Raw genomic sequence first — 17456 nt, 5'->3', positions numbered from 1 at the left:
GCTCTCTGACTCAGTGTCATCTTTTAAGTCTCGTCTGAAAATGCATTTTTATCGAATTGCCTTTTCTGAGATGTGAGATTCTTGTTTTAGTATAAATAGCATATTCTATCTATGTCACTTGATGTAGTTTTACTTTCTGATTGATTTTATATTTAACCTGATTTTATTCTCCTTATCTATATTTTCCTTTCAATGTACAAGCACTTTATACTTTGTTTGATAAGTGCTTTAAAAATAAAGCTATTTTTATTATTATTATTACTATTAAAAAGCCTGCAATTAATCCAAAATGCTGCAGCAAAAGTGCTGACTGAAATTAGATCATATTTCACCTACACTAGAAGTTGAATTAAATCATTGACAAGCAACTCTGATCTGTCTTCAAGGCTATAGTAAATGCTCCACTATTTGCATGTATGTTTATGTTAAACCCTAAGCATATTTTTAGGCCTCTAGTCGAAATTGCATACCCATAATTAAATGAGTAAATCTCTGCAACCACATGGGCTATTTGAATACTTACAGCGTCATAGTAAAGGGAACACTTGTGAGATTTGTTAAGATGCATAACTATTAGGATATATGTTACTGGTGCAGGGCGACTGTGGCACAGGAGGTAGAGTGGTCGTCCACCAATCCCCCAGTCGTTGGTTCGATCCTCAGCTCCTCCGGTCACATGTCGATATGTCCTTGAGCAAGACACTGATTCCCAACTTAGTTGCTCCCAGTGAGTGTTGGCCAGCTGCATAGCAGCTCCCCCATCAGTGTGTGTGTGTGTGTGTGTGCGTATGAGTGAATGAGAAGCAGTACAGTGTAAAGCACTTTCAGTACCAATAGAGTAGCAATAGGTAGAAGAGTGCTAAATAAGTGAAGAACATTTAAAATTAGTGTGGCACATATACTAGTAGCTACTGTATAAGCAGCATCTCCCTGTTTGACTCTGTCCCAAGGTTCAATGGGCTTTTAGAGCTGTACTGGGTTTGTATCTCTAAGGAGATCGGAAAATGTGTTTTGGCTGCACTTTCTTCTTGTAAGAACTCAGGTCTTGATGTGGCTGCTTAAGCTTAGATTAGTGTCAAATTTAAATAAAATATCTGTCTTGATACAGTTAGGTTCAAAAGTTTGCATACCCGTATTTTGAATTGGCAAAAAGAGTAAAACAAATAGCAAGTATAAATGTTCCTTTATCAAACATTAATCCAAAGTGATTTTAAGAAATGTGTCAAGGAGGATGCAAACTCTTGCAGATATAATTTTCATAATCATTCATTTATTAGCATCACTAGTTTTTTTTTTTTTACCAAGGGCAATATGAGAATAACTTTTTTCAAAGCCAGAGCGCAGAATCTCTGACACTAAAAAAGTTACTTAGATCAGATTTTCTCATAGAAGTGTAAACAAACCAAATTATTATTTTTCATCAGGTCTAGCCCACGTACGGTGAGCTTGGCCAGCTGCATAGCAGCTCCCCCATAGGTGTGTTAGCGTGTGTGTGATTGCAAGTGCGAATGTGTGAATTAGTAGCAGTGTAAAGCGCCTTGAGTACAGAACATTAGGTTGGAACAGTAATTGATTTATTGAACAATATCAATCCCTCTAAAAGTTAGTAATGTTGGAAATACATTTAATTTAACATAAACAACTTTGCAAGACACGTTTTTAAAACATTATTATTTAAAAAATCTGTCGCAAAACCAAAGCAGATCAAAGCATCCGGTTCATCCAGAAAGCATCACAAGTGCTTTTTCCCAGTGCTAAACTCTTTGATGAAGCAGCTTTAGCACCAATTACAGCCTCAAGTCTTTTTGAATATAATGTTACGAGCTTGGCACAAATATTTTTGGGCAGTTTCTCCAATTCTACTCTGCAGTGCCTCTCAAGCCCTTCAGGTTGGATGGGGAGTGTTGGTGCAAACCCATTTTCAGATGTCTCCAGAGATGTTCAATTGGGTTCAAGTCTGGGCTCTGGCTGGGTCACTCAAGGACATCACAGTGTTGTCCCATAGCAACTCCTTTGTTATCGTGGTTCTGTTCTTAGGGTTGTTGACCTATTGAAAGATGAATCGTTGCGCCAGTCTGAGGTCCAGAGTGCTCTGGAATAGGTTTTTATCAAGGATGTCTCTGTACATTTCTGCATTCATCTTTCCCTCGATCCTGACTAGTGTCCTAGTTCCTGCTGCTGAAAAACCATTCTGTCCACCATGCGTTACTGTAGGAATAGTATTGGCCAGGTGGTGAGGTGCCTGGTTTCCTCCAGACATGAAACTTGGCATTCAGGCCAAAGAGTTCAATCTTTGTTTCATCAGACCAGAAAGATTTGTTTCCAGTGGTCTGAAAGTCCTTAAGGCGGGCAGTCATGGGCCTTTTACTGAGGACTGGTTTCCGTCTGGCCACTCTACAGTACAGGGCTGACTGGTGGAGTGTTGCAGAGATGGTTGTTCTTCTGGATGGTTCTCTTCTCTCTACAGAGAAAGGCTGGAGCTCTTGACTAAGGCCCTTCTCTCTGGATCGCTAAGTTTGGACGGCCAGCCCACGCTGGGAAAAGTACTGGTGGTTACAAACTTCTACCATTTCCGGATAATAGAGGACACTATCCTCCTTGGGACCTTTGATTCTGCAGAAATTTTTCTGTACCCTTCCCCAGATCTGTGCCTCAATACAATCCTGTCTCGTAGGTCTACAAACTGTTCCTTGGACTTCATGGCTTGACAGGATAGACAGGTGTCTGCTTTTCCAAATCCTGCCCAATCAACTGAGTTTCTCATGGGTGGACTCCAATCAAGTTGTAGAAACAACTCAAGGATGGTAACAGGAAACGGGATGCGCCTGAGCTCAATTTTGAGTGTCACAGCAAAGGCCTTGATTTCGAACTAACTATTTTCACATTGTCATTATGGGGTATTGTTTGCAGAATTTCGAGGAAAATAATGAATTTGATTCCTTTTGAAATAAGGCTGTAAAATAGCAAAATGTAAAGAAAAGTTAAGCACTTTAAATACTTTGTGGATCCACTGCATATCCCAAAAAACTTGCATCTGTAATTACAGCGAAAGGTGGTGGTTCTACAAAGTGTTGACTCAGGGGGGGCTGAGTCACACTTTTCAGATATTTATTTGTAAAAAAAGTTTGAAAACCATTTATCATTTTCCTTCCACTTCACAATTATGTGCCACTTTGTGTTTGTCTATCAAACAAAATCCCAATAAAATACATTTACATTTGTGGTAACGTGACATAATGTGGAAAACTGTTTCACTGTGTTAGATTACAATCAGCCCTTTTGGCCAAGCATGTTTTGCTTATATAGAGGTGATCAGAGAAAGAGGTGAAAAGAAAAGAAAAATTTGGGATTTCATGCTCCAGGAGGTATGAATGACACCTTCTAACAATAACCTACCTCATTGTTCTTCTTTGTGTTGCATTTTTTATGGCTTCAGTCATCATTGACATATTCATTTTTAACAGTTTTAGTGTAAACCACACAGTCAGCAGCTTCTCCTTTTTTCTTTCTTTTCTATCATGTTTTGATATACAGAAGCTGAAAAACCCATCTGTTTTGATATAGTGATCACTTCACAAACTGCATTGCAATGACTGGTTTGCTGGTTGCAAACAAAAAATTAACACCTTGATTTCTCATTTATTATTTTTAAGATAACAGTTTGAATTAGTTGCTGTACCATTTTACAAACCTTTTTACTGCATATGCTTTAAGACATCCATATAACAAATCAATCAAAATGCGGGGAAAGGTGTGTATAGGTATTTACTGTAATGAAAAATGACAGGTTCAACCATTAACCTGTAAACAGCAAAGACATGGAGCAGGTTGTGAGTTCATGGACCGCCACTGTCATCATCCTCATACAGGACTTCATCAATGAGCACATCATTGTCACTCACAGGGATCTCCTGACACAGCTGCTCTTTGAAGGCTAAAGCAATGGTGTAGGGCTTTCCTTTTGGGTGTTTCATGCAGCGGTCCAAGTAGGTGTCGTAGAAGCCCTTCCCTCGTCCTAGCCGCTTCCCTAAGCCGTCAAAACCCAGCCCAGGCACCAGGATAAGGTCCAGACCTCCTGGATATGGAGAGGAGATAGGGTAGACACTGGTTAAGGTCTTGCAAATGCTAACCGTGCCTGTAAATTTAAAAGCAATGTGCTAATTCCATCCAAGATGGGCTTATTATCTTATCTATATCTATCTATATAGAGAAAGTGCATATTTCAGCAATTTACTAGAACTATATATATTCCCTTCATATCAACCCATGAATTCATTTTTAAAATTATATATTAGCTTTTTTGTTGCTAATATATAAGCACTATACACTAATAATGTGCCTTATGTCCTTTTTCTGAATTTTAAGAAAACAGTTCATAACCTTGTCAATTGTCAATACCCTTTCCTCCAGCTTTACCAAAAAGAGCTGAAAATCGTGACCCCAGAGCTGTAATATAAACTGAACTAGAAATTTGTTGAACTGTTGTACTTGCTTGCCTCCATCTAGTGCTTCCTCTCTGGTGTTGTCATCTTCAGCAGGCTGCCGAATGTTCCAAGATGTCAGAGGCAGTGTCTCCATGTCCTGCAGACTGCTGAGCTGCAACATGTCCATATGGATCCTGCTGCTCTTATATCTGGGGATGAAGCAATCTTTTCCCCGTTTAAATATGTCTTTGATGATTTGCTCAGTGCGCACTTCATCATCCATGGTGAGAAACACTGCAATCCGCTTACAGGACACATACTTGGGATGTCTAAAAAGCTGGCATAAAACAGGGAAAGCAAAAGTTTGAATTTGTGACAGGAGTACAGCAGCACAAGTCAAAGCAAATATAAAAATAAATGACTTAGTTCAACATGAAGCTATAAGAAAAAAATCTGTAACACCTGTAACCAATAGTAGATTGTGTAATGAGTGGACTCATTTGAAATATCAACACAAGAAATGGGCGAATCATTTATTAGTCCTATTGGCCTCGCTGTACGCACTTTAGAGACGCTCCCTAACTTAAGATTAAGACTGGATACACTCAAGTCGTCTTTTTTTTAAATAACTCCGCTTTAAATACAAATCTTGAGGTACAGAAAGCACTTGAGCAGCATTAGAAACGTTTCTGTCTGTAATGAACATCAACTCTGACGAGGATTAGTTTGCTACCTCAAAGTCAAGGATTAACTTTTCCCAGTGTCTGAATATCCAACAGCAAGGTGCCTACACCACCTGTGCCTCCCACAGCTGAAGAAGTGACAGCAGGAAAAGCAACGTTTGGTGGCTGGTTACTGTTTCACTGACGCCTCCAGCCGCCGTCAGGGTTCACTCACCTTCTCTGACACGACTACAGATTGTCGTCGTTTCTCCTCGGCGCTCAGCGCTGCGACCCGTCGCTTGATTTCTTTCCTCAGGGCTTGTTTCGCTGCTCGTACAGCAGCCATCCCGCCTTTACTGACGGTGAATTAAGACGAGTAATGAGCATGAGGTGGAGCCATGACAGCTCCAGCTGTTAGACTGGAGTCTGCACTTTGACACATGGGACAAAAACCCAAACACAGAAAACGCTCTGTTTCTTTTTTATTAGTTGGCGGATCAGAAACCAGCGAAGAAGCTACACAGCGCCACCTGCTGAACGGGAGTGTGAACCGGGGGATCGGGCTCAAACGTTATGTGTCTCCCACATCAGGTCAGGTCAACACAAGTTATTTTTTTTTCATATTTTTTATTAATAAGAATATACAGCATACTCCATCACACATGTGGTTCTGTCAGGTCTGTCGAAGGTCTGCTTCAAAGCCATCAGGTGGTATTAACTGGTGTATTACATTATACAAAGTTACGAGGATGTAATGTGTCAATTCGATGTTTAAGCTTTACCTTAATCTTTGAGAGGTCAGATTTTACATTTGGACTTATCGGTGGGGACATGTATAACACTGTCGAATGTCAAGACAATCTTTTGAAAACTTGTAAAATACATTTCTTGTTAAACATGTTTTAAGCCTCCTACAGAGCTGTTTCTATTTCAGTTGATGACTGTGTTCAAATGATTTCCTTGGTATAACTGCTTAACCATACTCCTTTCTCCTTTGGTGTCTGTTGTAAATGAAGTATACCACATTTAGCCTACAAGGAACTAACAGCTTGGTTATTTGTTTAATGTGGAGATAGAGAAAATCCACACTATGTCTTTTTAAATAGGTCACTCACCTCACATACCTGTAGTTTTAAATACAGATCTCATTGGGCAACTGTGGTGCAGGAGGTAGAGCGTCAATTCACAACAAAGTCATCTCAAGGCACTTTACAGAATAAAGTCAAGACTATAACTATAACTAATACTCTGAGAGGACTGCAGGGGTAAAGGCAAACTGATTTTGAATAACCTAAAGTTTGTCTGTTACAGGCCAACTCTTCTGTGGCAAACCAACTGCTATAGAGAACTAGCTGATTACTGACATAATGAATAAAATGCAACACCAAATTGATGTATTGATCAGTAAACAAGTTTATAGCCAGTAAACTCTTTAGCTTTAGATTTCTGGGCAGGCTTTGTGTCATTTCTGAAAAGGGACATTGGCCAGGTTTAAATTACACGGCCTGGTTACTTTTATTTGTATTTGTATTTATTTCTTTATTTCCATTTTTCCCATAAAACCCATACAAGTGTATCTTGATCAACATTTACTTATAAAAGCCGTTTTTCTTTATCAATGTGACTTATTTTCAGTTGTCAGGACTTGCTCCCTTCCCCCAGCCAGCTGTTTACTGAAAACAACCCCCCGCCCTTAAAAATGATTGACGTGCCTTTCAGCCAATGAACTCCGGCATGTGAGGTGGTTTAGGTAACAACCAGCCAATGGTGGCTCGCTGTGGGCTGTTATACTGTGGATTGACGCTTATGATGTCGGATGTTGTCTTTATAGAAACGAAGAAAAAGAAGTGCAGAGAGCGGATTTGGGACAATTATTGAGGTCGGTCAATTCCAACTGTCACTCCAATTAAAACTATTTTTTTTTATCTCTTCCGACTGATAGGTGTGTTGTTTCTGTGTGGAGCGTGTGTGGGGATATGTTAGCACACCGATGCTGGTATTGGAACAAAAGGGAACAGGGAAGCAGGAAATGAGAGGTTTGTGTTGCAGGAGATTTAACTGTAGAGCTCAACATGTGTCTTCTCTGCTGGAAAAGTTTCCAGGGTCGGACACTCATTTTCTGTCTCCTTCAAAATCATCTACCATGTCAATATTTGGCCTCATAAATTAGTGGTAGCTCAACAGTTTACGTTAAAAACGTCCAACACGAGTTTAGCTGTGTTTAGTTTAGCAGTTTAACAGTGAGTTAACCAGAGATACTAAGTAACTAAGTACATTTACTCAATTACTGTACATTATATACACTTTTGAACTTGTAGGCTACTTTACTGGATTATTTCAATTTTATGTTACTTTTATTTTGCTCCACTGTAGTTCACATACTATGCTGTACTACTATACTTCTCACTCCATCACATTATTTAGAGAGTTTTAGTTACGTTGAAGATGCTGATTGTTAGTTCAACATATAATCAGTTAATAAATGCTGATGTTTCAGCTGCACCTTTACATGCTGCTGGGTTTTGTTCCATACACATTCACACATCCCTTGTAGAAGTAAGCTCATTATTATCTAAACCGAAAAAGGAAACTGATAATCAGATCTGCCAGGTCCAATTAACCCATTCTACTGCATCAGGACAAGTCACAAGCAAACCTCTGCAGAATTAATTAATTGGATTCTAAAGCAGCTCCAGGCAGATGGCAGTAATACTTCTTGTGAGGTAATTTCGCCCCTCAATTAGAAAGTGTAAATCTAGTTCAGGACATTTCACCATTATTAGTTTTAATTAATTGTGTCATTATTAGACAACTGCTTTGTCTATACAGTGTGTTGTGTAATATAATATAACAAACGAGTGATTGTCCGATACATCAGTTTAACAGCAGTTAATTGAAAACAATGCAAGAAAGTACAGATTAGAGAATTGTTCAGAAAATGTTTACACAGTGTGTGAGAATGAAAGGAAAGGTGTTCAAGACAGTGGTGAGACCTTCTGCTTAGAGACAGTGGCACTGAAGAAAAGACAGGAGGCAGAGCTGGAGGTAGCAGAGCTTAAGATGTTGAGGTTCTCTTTGGGAGAGACGAGAATGGACAGGATCAGGAATGAGGACATCAGAGGGACAGCTCATGTTAGATGTGTTGGAGATAAAGTCAGAGAGGCCAGATTGAGGTGGTTTGGACATGTTCAGAGGAGAAACTGTGAATATATCGGATGAAGGATGCTGAGGTTGGAGCTGCCAGGCAGGAGGTCTAGAGGAAGAGCAAAGAGGAGATTTATGGATGTAGTGAGGGAGGACATGAAGTTAGTTGGTGTGAGAGAAGAGGATGCAGAGGACAGAGTTAGATGGAGGCACGATTCGCTGTGGCGACTCCTGAAAGGGAACAGCTGAAAGGAAAAGAAGAAGCTGTGCATAAGTTGCACAATGTTTCTTCATCCCTACAGCTCCTCAGATTAATGTGAGGCTCATGAGGCCTGACCCCATATACGCAAATACTGCACTGAATTCCCAAATAAGTAGTTAAAACCTTGCTCCACTTTGACCATCTACAACTTTATATTAACAAATGAATATTGTTACAGTACTGCTACTGCACTGTCAGTAGGAAACTAAAGTTGTTTCCATCAGACAGGCTGCACTGGATTCTCCTGCAGAAAACTGCACAAAGTGTGTGAGTGTTTTCATACATAATCACACCACACAGAGTGTTATACTGTACATGTAGGAGATTGAGTAGCACCAAGCCAAATTCTACATGCTCACCACTGTATTAGCATGAAAACAGCCTATGCTGGCCATATTTGTACAAACCCCATTTCCTGTAGACTTTTGAGTATATTAGTCACTCCAATAAATTTCTTCCATCAAATATCTAAACCACAGTCCCAGATGTCATTGAGTGAGAGATGGGGTCCTCCCTGGACAGATTTGCCAGCCTATCACAGAGCTGATGAGTAGACACAGAGAAACTATTCTCCCTGAGTCCAACAACATGCAGGTTATTGGACTGTGGGAGAAAACTGCTGTTTTACCTGGTGTTTACCACTATTCATCAGTGCACTGCATTGAATCTGAAACCATCATCTCACCGTGTGAATCCAGGTTTGCTGATCAAACTTCTCCAGTAGCATCACGTCTTTCAATAGTGCTGACCTGTACCCTTGAACTTCTGTCTTCCCACAGAAGGGAACATGGCCCAGGAGACCAACCAGAGGCAGGATCCTCTGCTCTGTTCCACAGGCTGTGGTTTCTATGGCAGCCCCAGGAACAATGGCATGTGTTCAGTGTGCTACAAAGACTTTCTCCAGAGACAAAACAGCAATGGATGTGTTGGCCCACCAGGTAGGAGTTACAAAACACAGCCTGTCTGTGTGCCAACAGTCACTCATGATATATTGTATGTAAACAGAGTAAATCTCTTCATTTTGACTTTGAAACTGCACTTATATAATAACCGGTGGTTTAACTCCTCAGCTTTCTGCAGTGATGTACATGTGAACCACAGCAGCCAGTGACATCACTTTTCTTTTAAATTGAAGATTTTTTTTTTAGGTAAAGTCATGAAACAGCAGGTGAGAGAAAGGAGGCTATTCAATGATTTGTTTTGTCTATGAAATGGTAAAAAGTAGTGAAAAATAAAAATTCTAGTGAGCAAGGTGATGGAAATTGCATTCGGAGGGACAGAAATACTATTCCATTAATGGATTTATCTTACCTTTGGTAAGTTTTAAAATAACTAACTTTAATTAATTAAATTAAATACCCGAAGCTCTGATTTGCTATAGCTTTGCACAGCACTCTGAAGTAGTGCTGGTGAAATTATGGTGATTCAGAGCCTTTGGAACAGTGTTGATCAAAAATGTCCCCATCATGTGTTTTGGCAAAAACATGTGTGAGTGGTTTGTCTTGGTAATGTGTTTTGTTCTTGGACAACAACTGAGGTCTTCAGGATGATTGAGTAAGTTAATAGTGACTGTATGGAGATTGGTAATTTTCTAAATTAATCAAATTTATAACAAAATTATCTTTTTATTTATTGAATTTAAATTGTGACTCCATCACACATTATTATATCAAACATAAAAACCAAAAAAACCATGTGAAATATGTTTTTTCATTCAGGTTCATCTAGTGAAAGCAGCATTGGAGAGTGTTTCCTAGCACAGTGCTCTAACAGTACTACAGTCACATCCCCAGCAGACGCAGAGTCTGGACCCTGCAGGTACTGCTTCAGATATAATATTATTGGCTGTCAGTGACTTTCTCTACTGGTCTCTCTTGTCAGAGAAATACGTTAAGAGGTAAAACCCAAAGTTAGTGTGGAACAGACTATGTATTCAAATGAAATATCCACAACTGAGCAACAAACAATCCATTTCTTGATAGTGTATTAACATTCAATACGTTTTTATTCTTCCTAATTATTTCATTCATGCTCTGTTTTGTTAGTGGACTAACAACAGCCTCAGCAACCACAAAAGAAGAGAGGACCTCAGGAGCAACGACCAATGTGACAGTGGACTCTTTACACAGTATGATTTTTTTATATTCTCAACAAACCGAACACCAATCATCAAAGTTTTAAGCCTGTTTCACTTATGAATTTCGGACAATGTCATGTATCAGCCTTGGACCTGGTCCGAAGTTATGTTTCACACATGTAATACACAGCAGGAGATCACTCAAGTAAGAAGTGTCCTTACATTTACATTTACATTTAATCATTTAACAGACGCTTTTATCCAAAGCGACTTACAACACACACATAATACGGACACGATAATGTCGGGAGCGTTTCATTAGGGCATTCTCACATACAGCCCCTCCAGAGAAAGCCAGGAGACTGTCAGAATTCCAGGGCATGTGTTAAAGGAGCTTTAATGTTTGGATGGATCTTACTGCTCCGTCAGCTGATGTAAAATGAAAACATACAAGATAGTGGTAAACACTTTTCTCCCCATCAACCTCATAACAAGACCAGTAGTTTGTGTGCAGGTTGCATGGTTCCATGCAAACATACCTTTGTCCTTTTATGTTTCTACTTTGAGGTATTGTGCAAGTCAGCTAATTAATAACTAAGCTGAACTAAACTTTTCACATTATGCAGCTGCTAAATCAAATGGAGCAAAGGGATTAGCCTGCTCGCATTGATATTTCAGATTTTTAGAAATAGTCAAAGGAAATGGTATGGTATTATAATACTCCTATGGCTCTCACTCGGGCATAAAGTTCATTGCTCAACCAATAAACGCTGATGAAGTGCTGGGGCTGACACAAATTGTATGATTGGATTTGAATTGGATCAGCCATGTCCTATTTGTGACATTTTTCTTTGTTTATCCACCAGTTACCCAACTTGAGGATCATTAAAACAAGAGTTGTGTTAACATGGACTTAAATATTACACTAATAAGATTAAGAGCAAAATCTGAATAAAACCTCATGTAACTATGCAAATCAGAACACACTGGCATAATCAGAATGAATTTTAAACCTGAGTGAGAGCTGTGGTTTGTCCCTTGTTGGAATAATATAATCTTCCTGGGCATGTTTCCACATGCTGGGGGGTAACATAGGTGACATGGCAAGTTTCTTTTCCTTTAATTCTTTTTTTCTTCCTTGATGAGACTTAATGGTTACAAATTTAAAGAGATTCCACCTTGGTCTTCTTTTATTACATTTCCAGCATACTAAATACTTAGCAGTGGGCAGAACCACATTTTGCATATCATTAAAGTTCTATTGTGATTAATACATAATTGTGCACATAAACACACATCCTGTCAGATTAGTGTCTGTGTAAACAGTTAAGTTAAAATGTGTAGTCTGAATGATTTCAATCTTATTAAAGAAATATTGTCCTTGTAACCACAACTAATGAAACATACTACAGCTAATGGGACTATAATGCTTAAAAGCTGCATTATTTAAAGAATTATTGAAAGAATCTTTGCCTTAACATGCAAGACATAATTTAAACATGACAAATGTAAAAGAGAAAAGGTCTTCACCACATTCTGTCCAGTAGGAAATATTATCAACTTGTTAAAGACAGCGTCTGATGATGTTTGAGGGAAGCAAACTCATCGCTCTGATGCTGAATAGTCAGTGTCCAGGAACCAGAACCTGGACACTGAACACTGAACACTAGAGGACAGTGACATCTTGTGGCTTTATGACCTGTTTCTCTGTGTGTCTGTGTTATTAATCTAGTCTTTTAGGTTCATGCATGTCAGACAGAGCAAAGCCTTAGTCAATGAGCAGGGGGGGTCAGTGTTTGGCAGGTAGCTTAGTTTCCTCCACCAGGACGGTAATGCTGGTGAAGAAGCCTTAGAGAGGTAACTGATGAGCCATAAGGAGCAAGCCAGAGTGCAGCCATCTACTTTGGGTAATAAACTATGCTTTGTTTTTTTTGTTCAGTGACAAAGAGGCTTGGTAATTTCAGATAAAAAGGATATGAAATGATACACGAAATGTCTTTACAGTAAGCAGTAACCCTCCAAATGTGCTTTTCCTTTACCATATTTACATTCAGAACTACCAGTTTATCTTTGCTTTAATCTAAAAGGAGGATAATACAGAATGGACCTGACACACCTTGAGTCGACACATATTCAGTGTAGATGTAGTGTCACTTCATTGCTGGCTGGTTGTTGTGTGAGTGTAATTATGTGACTGATGTGTTTGTTCTTCAGCATCAAGGTCTGAAGTATCAGTGGACACACCTGCAGAGACGGAGGAGAAACCTAAAGCCAAGAAAAACCGCTGTTTCATGTGCCGCAAAAAAGTTGGTCTTACAGGTATGAGACAGTCTGCAGAAAGAACTGGATCAAACACTTCCACTGGAATCATTAAAGAAGGGGGGTTTCAGTGCCCTGTTTTACCACTTGGTGTAGGCATCTACGTGATGGAGATGTGTATCTTGCTCTTTAGTGTTGTTCCACACATAACCAAAGTTCCCTTTCACACATAGCTTATCAACCACTTACTCTGCCCAGGATCATTAGGAGATAAAGTGACACCCAGGACACCTCGGCAATCAGAAAACCACATTTATATCTGTCAATTCACCAAACCTGCATGTCTTGGACAGTGTTGTGTTAGTGTAAATATACACTAAACTACTGAGCTTCATCTTTAATTACAAAATACATGATTAGAAAAGTTAAACCACATATAGAAAATTACATATTTTGGTCTCCAGTGATCATTTGCATCATTTGTGTTTATTAGAAGTTTGAGGCCATCATTGGGTTAGCTGTTTTATAATCCTTATAGACCTATTTCAAGGTCTGGGGGTGTCTGTAGATCAGCTGGTAACTCTGGGTAAGACACTGAACCTCCAACAGCCCTTTCTCATCCCAAGATGCCCGGTAAAAATTGGGGAGGGTTGTGTCAGGAAGGACTGTGCCAAATCAACATGGTGACCCTAAACTTACGGGATAAGCCGAAAGGACCAAAAAAAAAAAAAAGACTTTTGCCTTTTTTGCGCAAAATTTCTGAATTTTACATTTGCAATAAATATGCAGAGGGACTGTTTGAAATGTGGTCCCTGCAATTGTCACAGGAGATGTATTACTGCCAGCATTCATCACCAATCAACCACCACCCCCTGCTATAAAATCTGTTTCTTCTTCTGATCCTGTCTGTCGAGAAGAGAGTGAGAAGTTGATCATTGGTTGAGACAGAGTAGTTCCTAAAGTAGACCTCCCCTTCACTTTGCACATGAATTCTTTCGGAAATGCTGTGTTGATGTTTTCTTAAGTAATCTGCTAGTTTATTATAATACGGTTTCTTCTTCTTTAGACTTAGGCTGACTTTTATGTCTTTCTCTGTCCTGGTGAAGATATACTGTTTCATATTCTATGATATTCAAGTCTGGACTGTATTGTTGACTGACTTCACATTCACTTAAGTAACCAGGTTGCTAAGAGGAATCCGCTTTCTCAGGCAATCGAGCAACAGAGTTTACATGCACTTACTGTAAGAAACCTGGTTACTGGAAATGCACGTATGCAGGCAGCAAAAGAGTAACGTGATTTCTCATCCACCTCTGATTTATTTTGAAAGCACAGCTCACAGGTTATAACTTTATAGTGACAAGAAATGCTGCTTCTTGACTTCTTTCTTTTTTTAGCTGCTGCAGCATGACAACACTGGGACAGAGGAACAAAGAGGGGAGAGAGATCCACAGCTGATCCACAGCACAAACTGTGTGAATTTAAAAAAAATCTCTGACAGAAATCTACCTGGGGAAATCAGGTTTCACTAATCCCCTACTCTGATTTTCGAAACCAGCTTTCCCTTCACATGACAGTTAAGAAAACTGCCTTCCTGAGAAAGCTGACTATACCCTGGTTACTTAAGTCGCACTGCATCATTTCCTTAATTCACTATCACCAACACAACTGATTGAAATGCAGCTTTAACTAAGACAAACTCTCCACCACGTTTCACCAAAGAATACAAGCACTCGTTTGGACCCGATCATTTCAAATGTTCAAACTTCCACTCATCACTACATACACTCTGAATGCTCTGCATTTCTATAGTGCCTTTCTACCTTTTTGCTACCCAACAAGCTTTATACTGCTTTTCATTCACCCATTTACACACTTAAACACTGATGTGGGAGCTGCAATGTGGCTAACTTTTATTATTAGGTGAATAACATCTGGGCAGAGTGGGGTTGCCAAGCAACAGTGCCTAGCCTAAGACACTGTGCACCTGAGCACTGGGCACTGGCTGCTGTTAGCTGCTGTCCACTGTGTGCTCACCACAGTTCATTGTTCATTTACTTGTTCAGTACTGCACACCGATTGAACAGGAGGGTCATCTTGAAAATGGATAGTTTCCAGGTGGTGAGGGCTTATTTACACTGCTTTACACAGTCTGTGCTGCAGTGCTCCTGCAGCTCTCTAACTGCCATCCACTGCTGAGCTCTGGGTGTGTATCTATAGCTTACTCGCTTTAATAGCTCGGTGAGTGAGTGTTATTTCAACAATGCATACTTAGAGGCAAGCAGCAGCGATCCTAGAGTCTGTTGGGGCCCTAGCAAACCTTTATGCAACATAAAACCACTATCTTTAAGATATAGAAATTACAATAATATACTTACCACACTACACACAGTTGTACATCATTGATTTATAGTACACTTTTCCAAATTTTACTACAGAAAAAGTATTGTCCATGTTAACTGATTATTTGCAGCCTGCTAGCTGAGCGAACCAGTTAACTTCTGGTGACTCCAGCAAAGCTGGACACAAAGCTAACGCTGTTTGCTTTATTATATTTAATTGTTATTATCTCTACTGCTCCACTTACCACTATCTTGCATTTTCTTCCCCTGTTCTTCTTTTTTCTCCAATTTTTTTTGCTCCCAGAATTAGAAGATGCTGGTTTCATTTTTTCATTAGACCTGTTTGTCATGTGCTACTTACAGAGTAATAAGAGGCGGGGTCCTCTGAGGGAGGTCTCCGACTGGTAGTGTCGTTGCAAACTTTGTACACATTCAGTGTTTTTACTGTCCTTAATATTAAGACTTTGTGTTGCAGGCTTTTATTGCAGATGTGGAGGAGTTTTCTGCAGCACACACCGGTACTCAGATGTTCACAACTGCACCTTTGACTACAAAGCTGATGCTGCAGAAAAGATCCAAAAAGAAAACCCTGTTATCGTTGGAGAGAAGATCCAGAGGATCTAAAAGCAATCACAGCAGAAGATTAACCGCTTCAGTTCCCAGTGTCATTGTTTTGTCATCTTCTGAAGAACCCACACTATTACTCTACTTAAAACAGCATGCCTCTCATAAACATAGACACCTTTTTAAAATTGTACTTTTATTCTTTTATGATATTTTTCAAGTTGTTAATGTTTGCGTATGTGAATTCTTCAGTAGTTTTTAACTAAATTAATCAGAAATTATCAGAAATCAGAAATGCAAAAGTAAAAAAATAAATGTTGAGGGTTTTTCTAAGGGCTATGCTATTTATGCATAATCTAAAAAATGCATGTAATATCAACATCTCTCATCTCTGTATGTATCCTGATCTCATAAAATTTGTAAGAAAACAGTTGTAAGTGAGCTTCGACAGAGCTGTGTGTGTGTGTGTGTGTGTGTGTGTGTGTGATGAGTGATCACTTTGCTCTTTATAAGAATATAGTTATGGGTACACGAATGGAGGGCTGAAAGTTTTTTTGGTTTATTTATCACAGGTGTTTGTCTGTTCACTGTGTTTAATAATTATGGATATTTGTGGACTAGAAGCTAAGATTAAATGTACAAGGATTGATATGGAGACTCCAGTTAAATATGCTATTATTGGGGACCTTATTTTGAGTCACTATGACATAAAGGGCATTTTAAAATTCTAGTATTGTTATATAGTGATCACAAATTTTTCCCGGGCCACTTTGGTGGAGACTGAGCCATTTTGTCTTGAGTCTTTCAGCGTGGTTTTTAGGAATGTTTATATATTTAAGAAATTAATCTTTCAAACCTAGTGATGTTAACAATATTTGTACTTGATTAGTTTGAAATTTTCTGCAATGACTTGCTAGATTAAACAAATGCAAATGAGTTTTTCCTACATAAACCTCCAGAACAGCATCAGTGCTCCTTGTTAATTGTATGTTTGAAAGTTTGGGGAAAGATAATGGTCGGGTTTTAATACTGAAATAAAATAATATTCCACAGATACATGTTTAGTTACATTGGATGAAAATAATCCTACTACGTTAACAAAAGTCTTTTGTTGCCTGAATCGAACCACAGAGAGGATTGTGGATGTGAATCCCAGTCCTTGTATTTCTGTTATATGCTCAGCAGATCATCTAACCTCCCTCTGGAACCTCAACTGTCGGCTGACCTTACATATTGCGAAACACATTTGTGCTGCCTTCAAATCTTTATTCTTGTTTGTATGATAAAGTTGAAGCGCTTTCATAAAACCAATCAATGTTGACAAATGCAATGTTGAGACCCAGTTTGCCTTAAACCTTATTATGATAAATTAAGATAGATGATTTTTGGACACCTACAGTATGAAAATCTAAAGTTGTGTGTGTGTTGATTGGTCTTTTGTTTTAATTCAAACACAAAAAAACCTTTGGTTTAGTACAAATATGTATCACATGTGTCCATTAATTGACTATGTTTGCTGTCAACTACTGTATATGTCACTGATTGATTTTAGTTTAAAATGCATTAGCATCAGCCCATTTCTTTTAATTAAAGTTTGTTTTAGTTTATCCGTCATTAACTAAAATAATGTCTTTTCTAACACATATTAACCCTCTTGTTTGGGTTTCTGGGTTTTTTTATTCCCCCTCTCCATCTTCCATCCATGCTGGAATGCTGCTGAGT

The 17456-nt window shown here is 39.0% G+C and overlaps 2 protein-coding genes across 6 annotated transcripts; one reads left to right on the top strand and one right to left on the bottom strand.

Moving 5' to 3' along the window:
• Positions 1-3747: 3747 nt before the first annotated feature.
• On the bottom strand, positions 3748-5462 carry mthfs (5,10-methenyltetrahydrofolate synthetase (5-formyltetrahydrofolate cyclo-ligase)). Of its 2 annotated transcripts, none has more exons than XM_067493791.1 (3): positions 5322-5462; positions 4497-4761; positions 3748-4075 (listed from the first exon to the last, which is right to left on the bottom strand). In XM_067493791.1, the coding sequence occupies exons 1-3, from the start codon at positions 5430-5432 to the stop codon at positions 3837-3839; spliced, it is 615 nt and encodes a 204-aa protein (XP_067349892.1). In that variant the 5' UTR covers positions 5433-5462; the 3' UTR covers positions 3748-3836. The 2 variants fall into 2 exon arrangements, with proteins under 2 accessions (XP_067349892.1, XP_067349902.1); XM_067493801.1 differs by lacking the exon at positions 5322-5462 and adding an exon at positions 5158-5283.
• A 64-nt stretch (positions 5463-5526) lies between these two features.
• Positions 5527-16788, top strand: zfand6 (zinc finger, AN1-type domain 6). 4 transcript variants are annotated; one of them, XM_067493759.1, is made up of 7 exons: positions 5546-5677; positions 7029-7122; positions 9272-9430; positions 10211-10310; positions 10538-10620; positions 12784-12888; positions 15646-16788. In XM_067493759.1, exons 1-7 carry the CDS (start codon positions 5660-5662, stop codon positions 15792-15794), a joined length of 708 nt encoding a protein of 235 aa, XP_067349860.1. In that variant the 5' UTR covers positions 5546-5659; the 3' UTR covers positions 15795-16788. The 4 variants fall into 4 exon arrangements, with proteins under 4 accessions (XP_067349851.1, XP_067349860.1, XP_067349878.1 ...); XM_067493777.1 differs by lacking the exon at positions 7029-7122 and adding an exon at positions 6918-6965 and having other exon boundaries at positions 5575-5677; XM_067493750.1 differs by lacking the exon at positions 7029-7122 and having other exon boundaries at positions 5527-5677.
• Positions 16789-17456: the final 668 nt, after the last annotated feature.

The sequence above is a fragment of the Channa argus genome, chromosome 2, assembly GCF_033026475.1.
Source record: "Channa argus isolate prfri chromosome 2, Channa argus male v1.0, whole genome shotgun sequence".
Classification (NCBI taxonomy): Eukaryota; Metazoa; Chordata; class Actinopteri; order Anabantiformes; family Channidae; genus Channa; species Channa argus.
This window is presented reverse-complemented; position numbering and strand designations above follow the sequence as displayed.

Bases quoted from the DNA above. Each gene is read 5' to 3' on its own strand.
- zfand6 (XM_067493750.1), top strand. From the start codon at position 5,527: ATGGGACAAAAACCCAAACACAGAAAACGCTCTGTTTCTTTTTTATTA. The intron at 10,311-10,537 runs GTACTGCTTCAG...CTGTTTTGTTAG, and splicing joins GCAGAGTCTGGACCCTGCAG to TGGACTAACAACAGCCTCAG. The intron at 12,889-15,645 runs GTATGAGACAGT...TTTGTGTTGCAG, and splicing joins CAAAAAAGTTGGTCTTACAG to GCTTTTATTGCAGATGTGGA.
- mthfs (XM_067493791.1), bottom strand. From the start codon at position 5,432: ATGGCTGCTGTACGAGCAGCGAAACAAGCCCTGAGGAAAGAAATCAAG. The intron at 4,762-5,321 runs GTGAGTGAACCC...GTTTTATGCCAG, and splicing joins CTGTAGTCGTGTCAGAGAAG to CTTTTTAGACATCCCAAGTA. The intron at 4,076-4,496 runs GCAAGCAAGTAC...CTCCATATCCAG, and splicing joins AGAGGAAGCACTAGATGGAG to GAGGTCTGGACCTTATCCTG.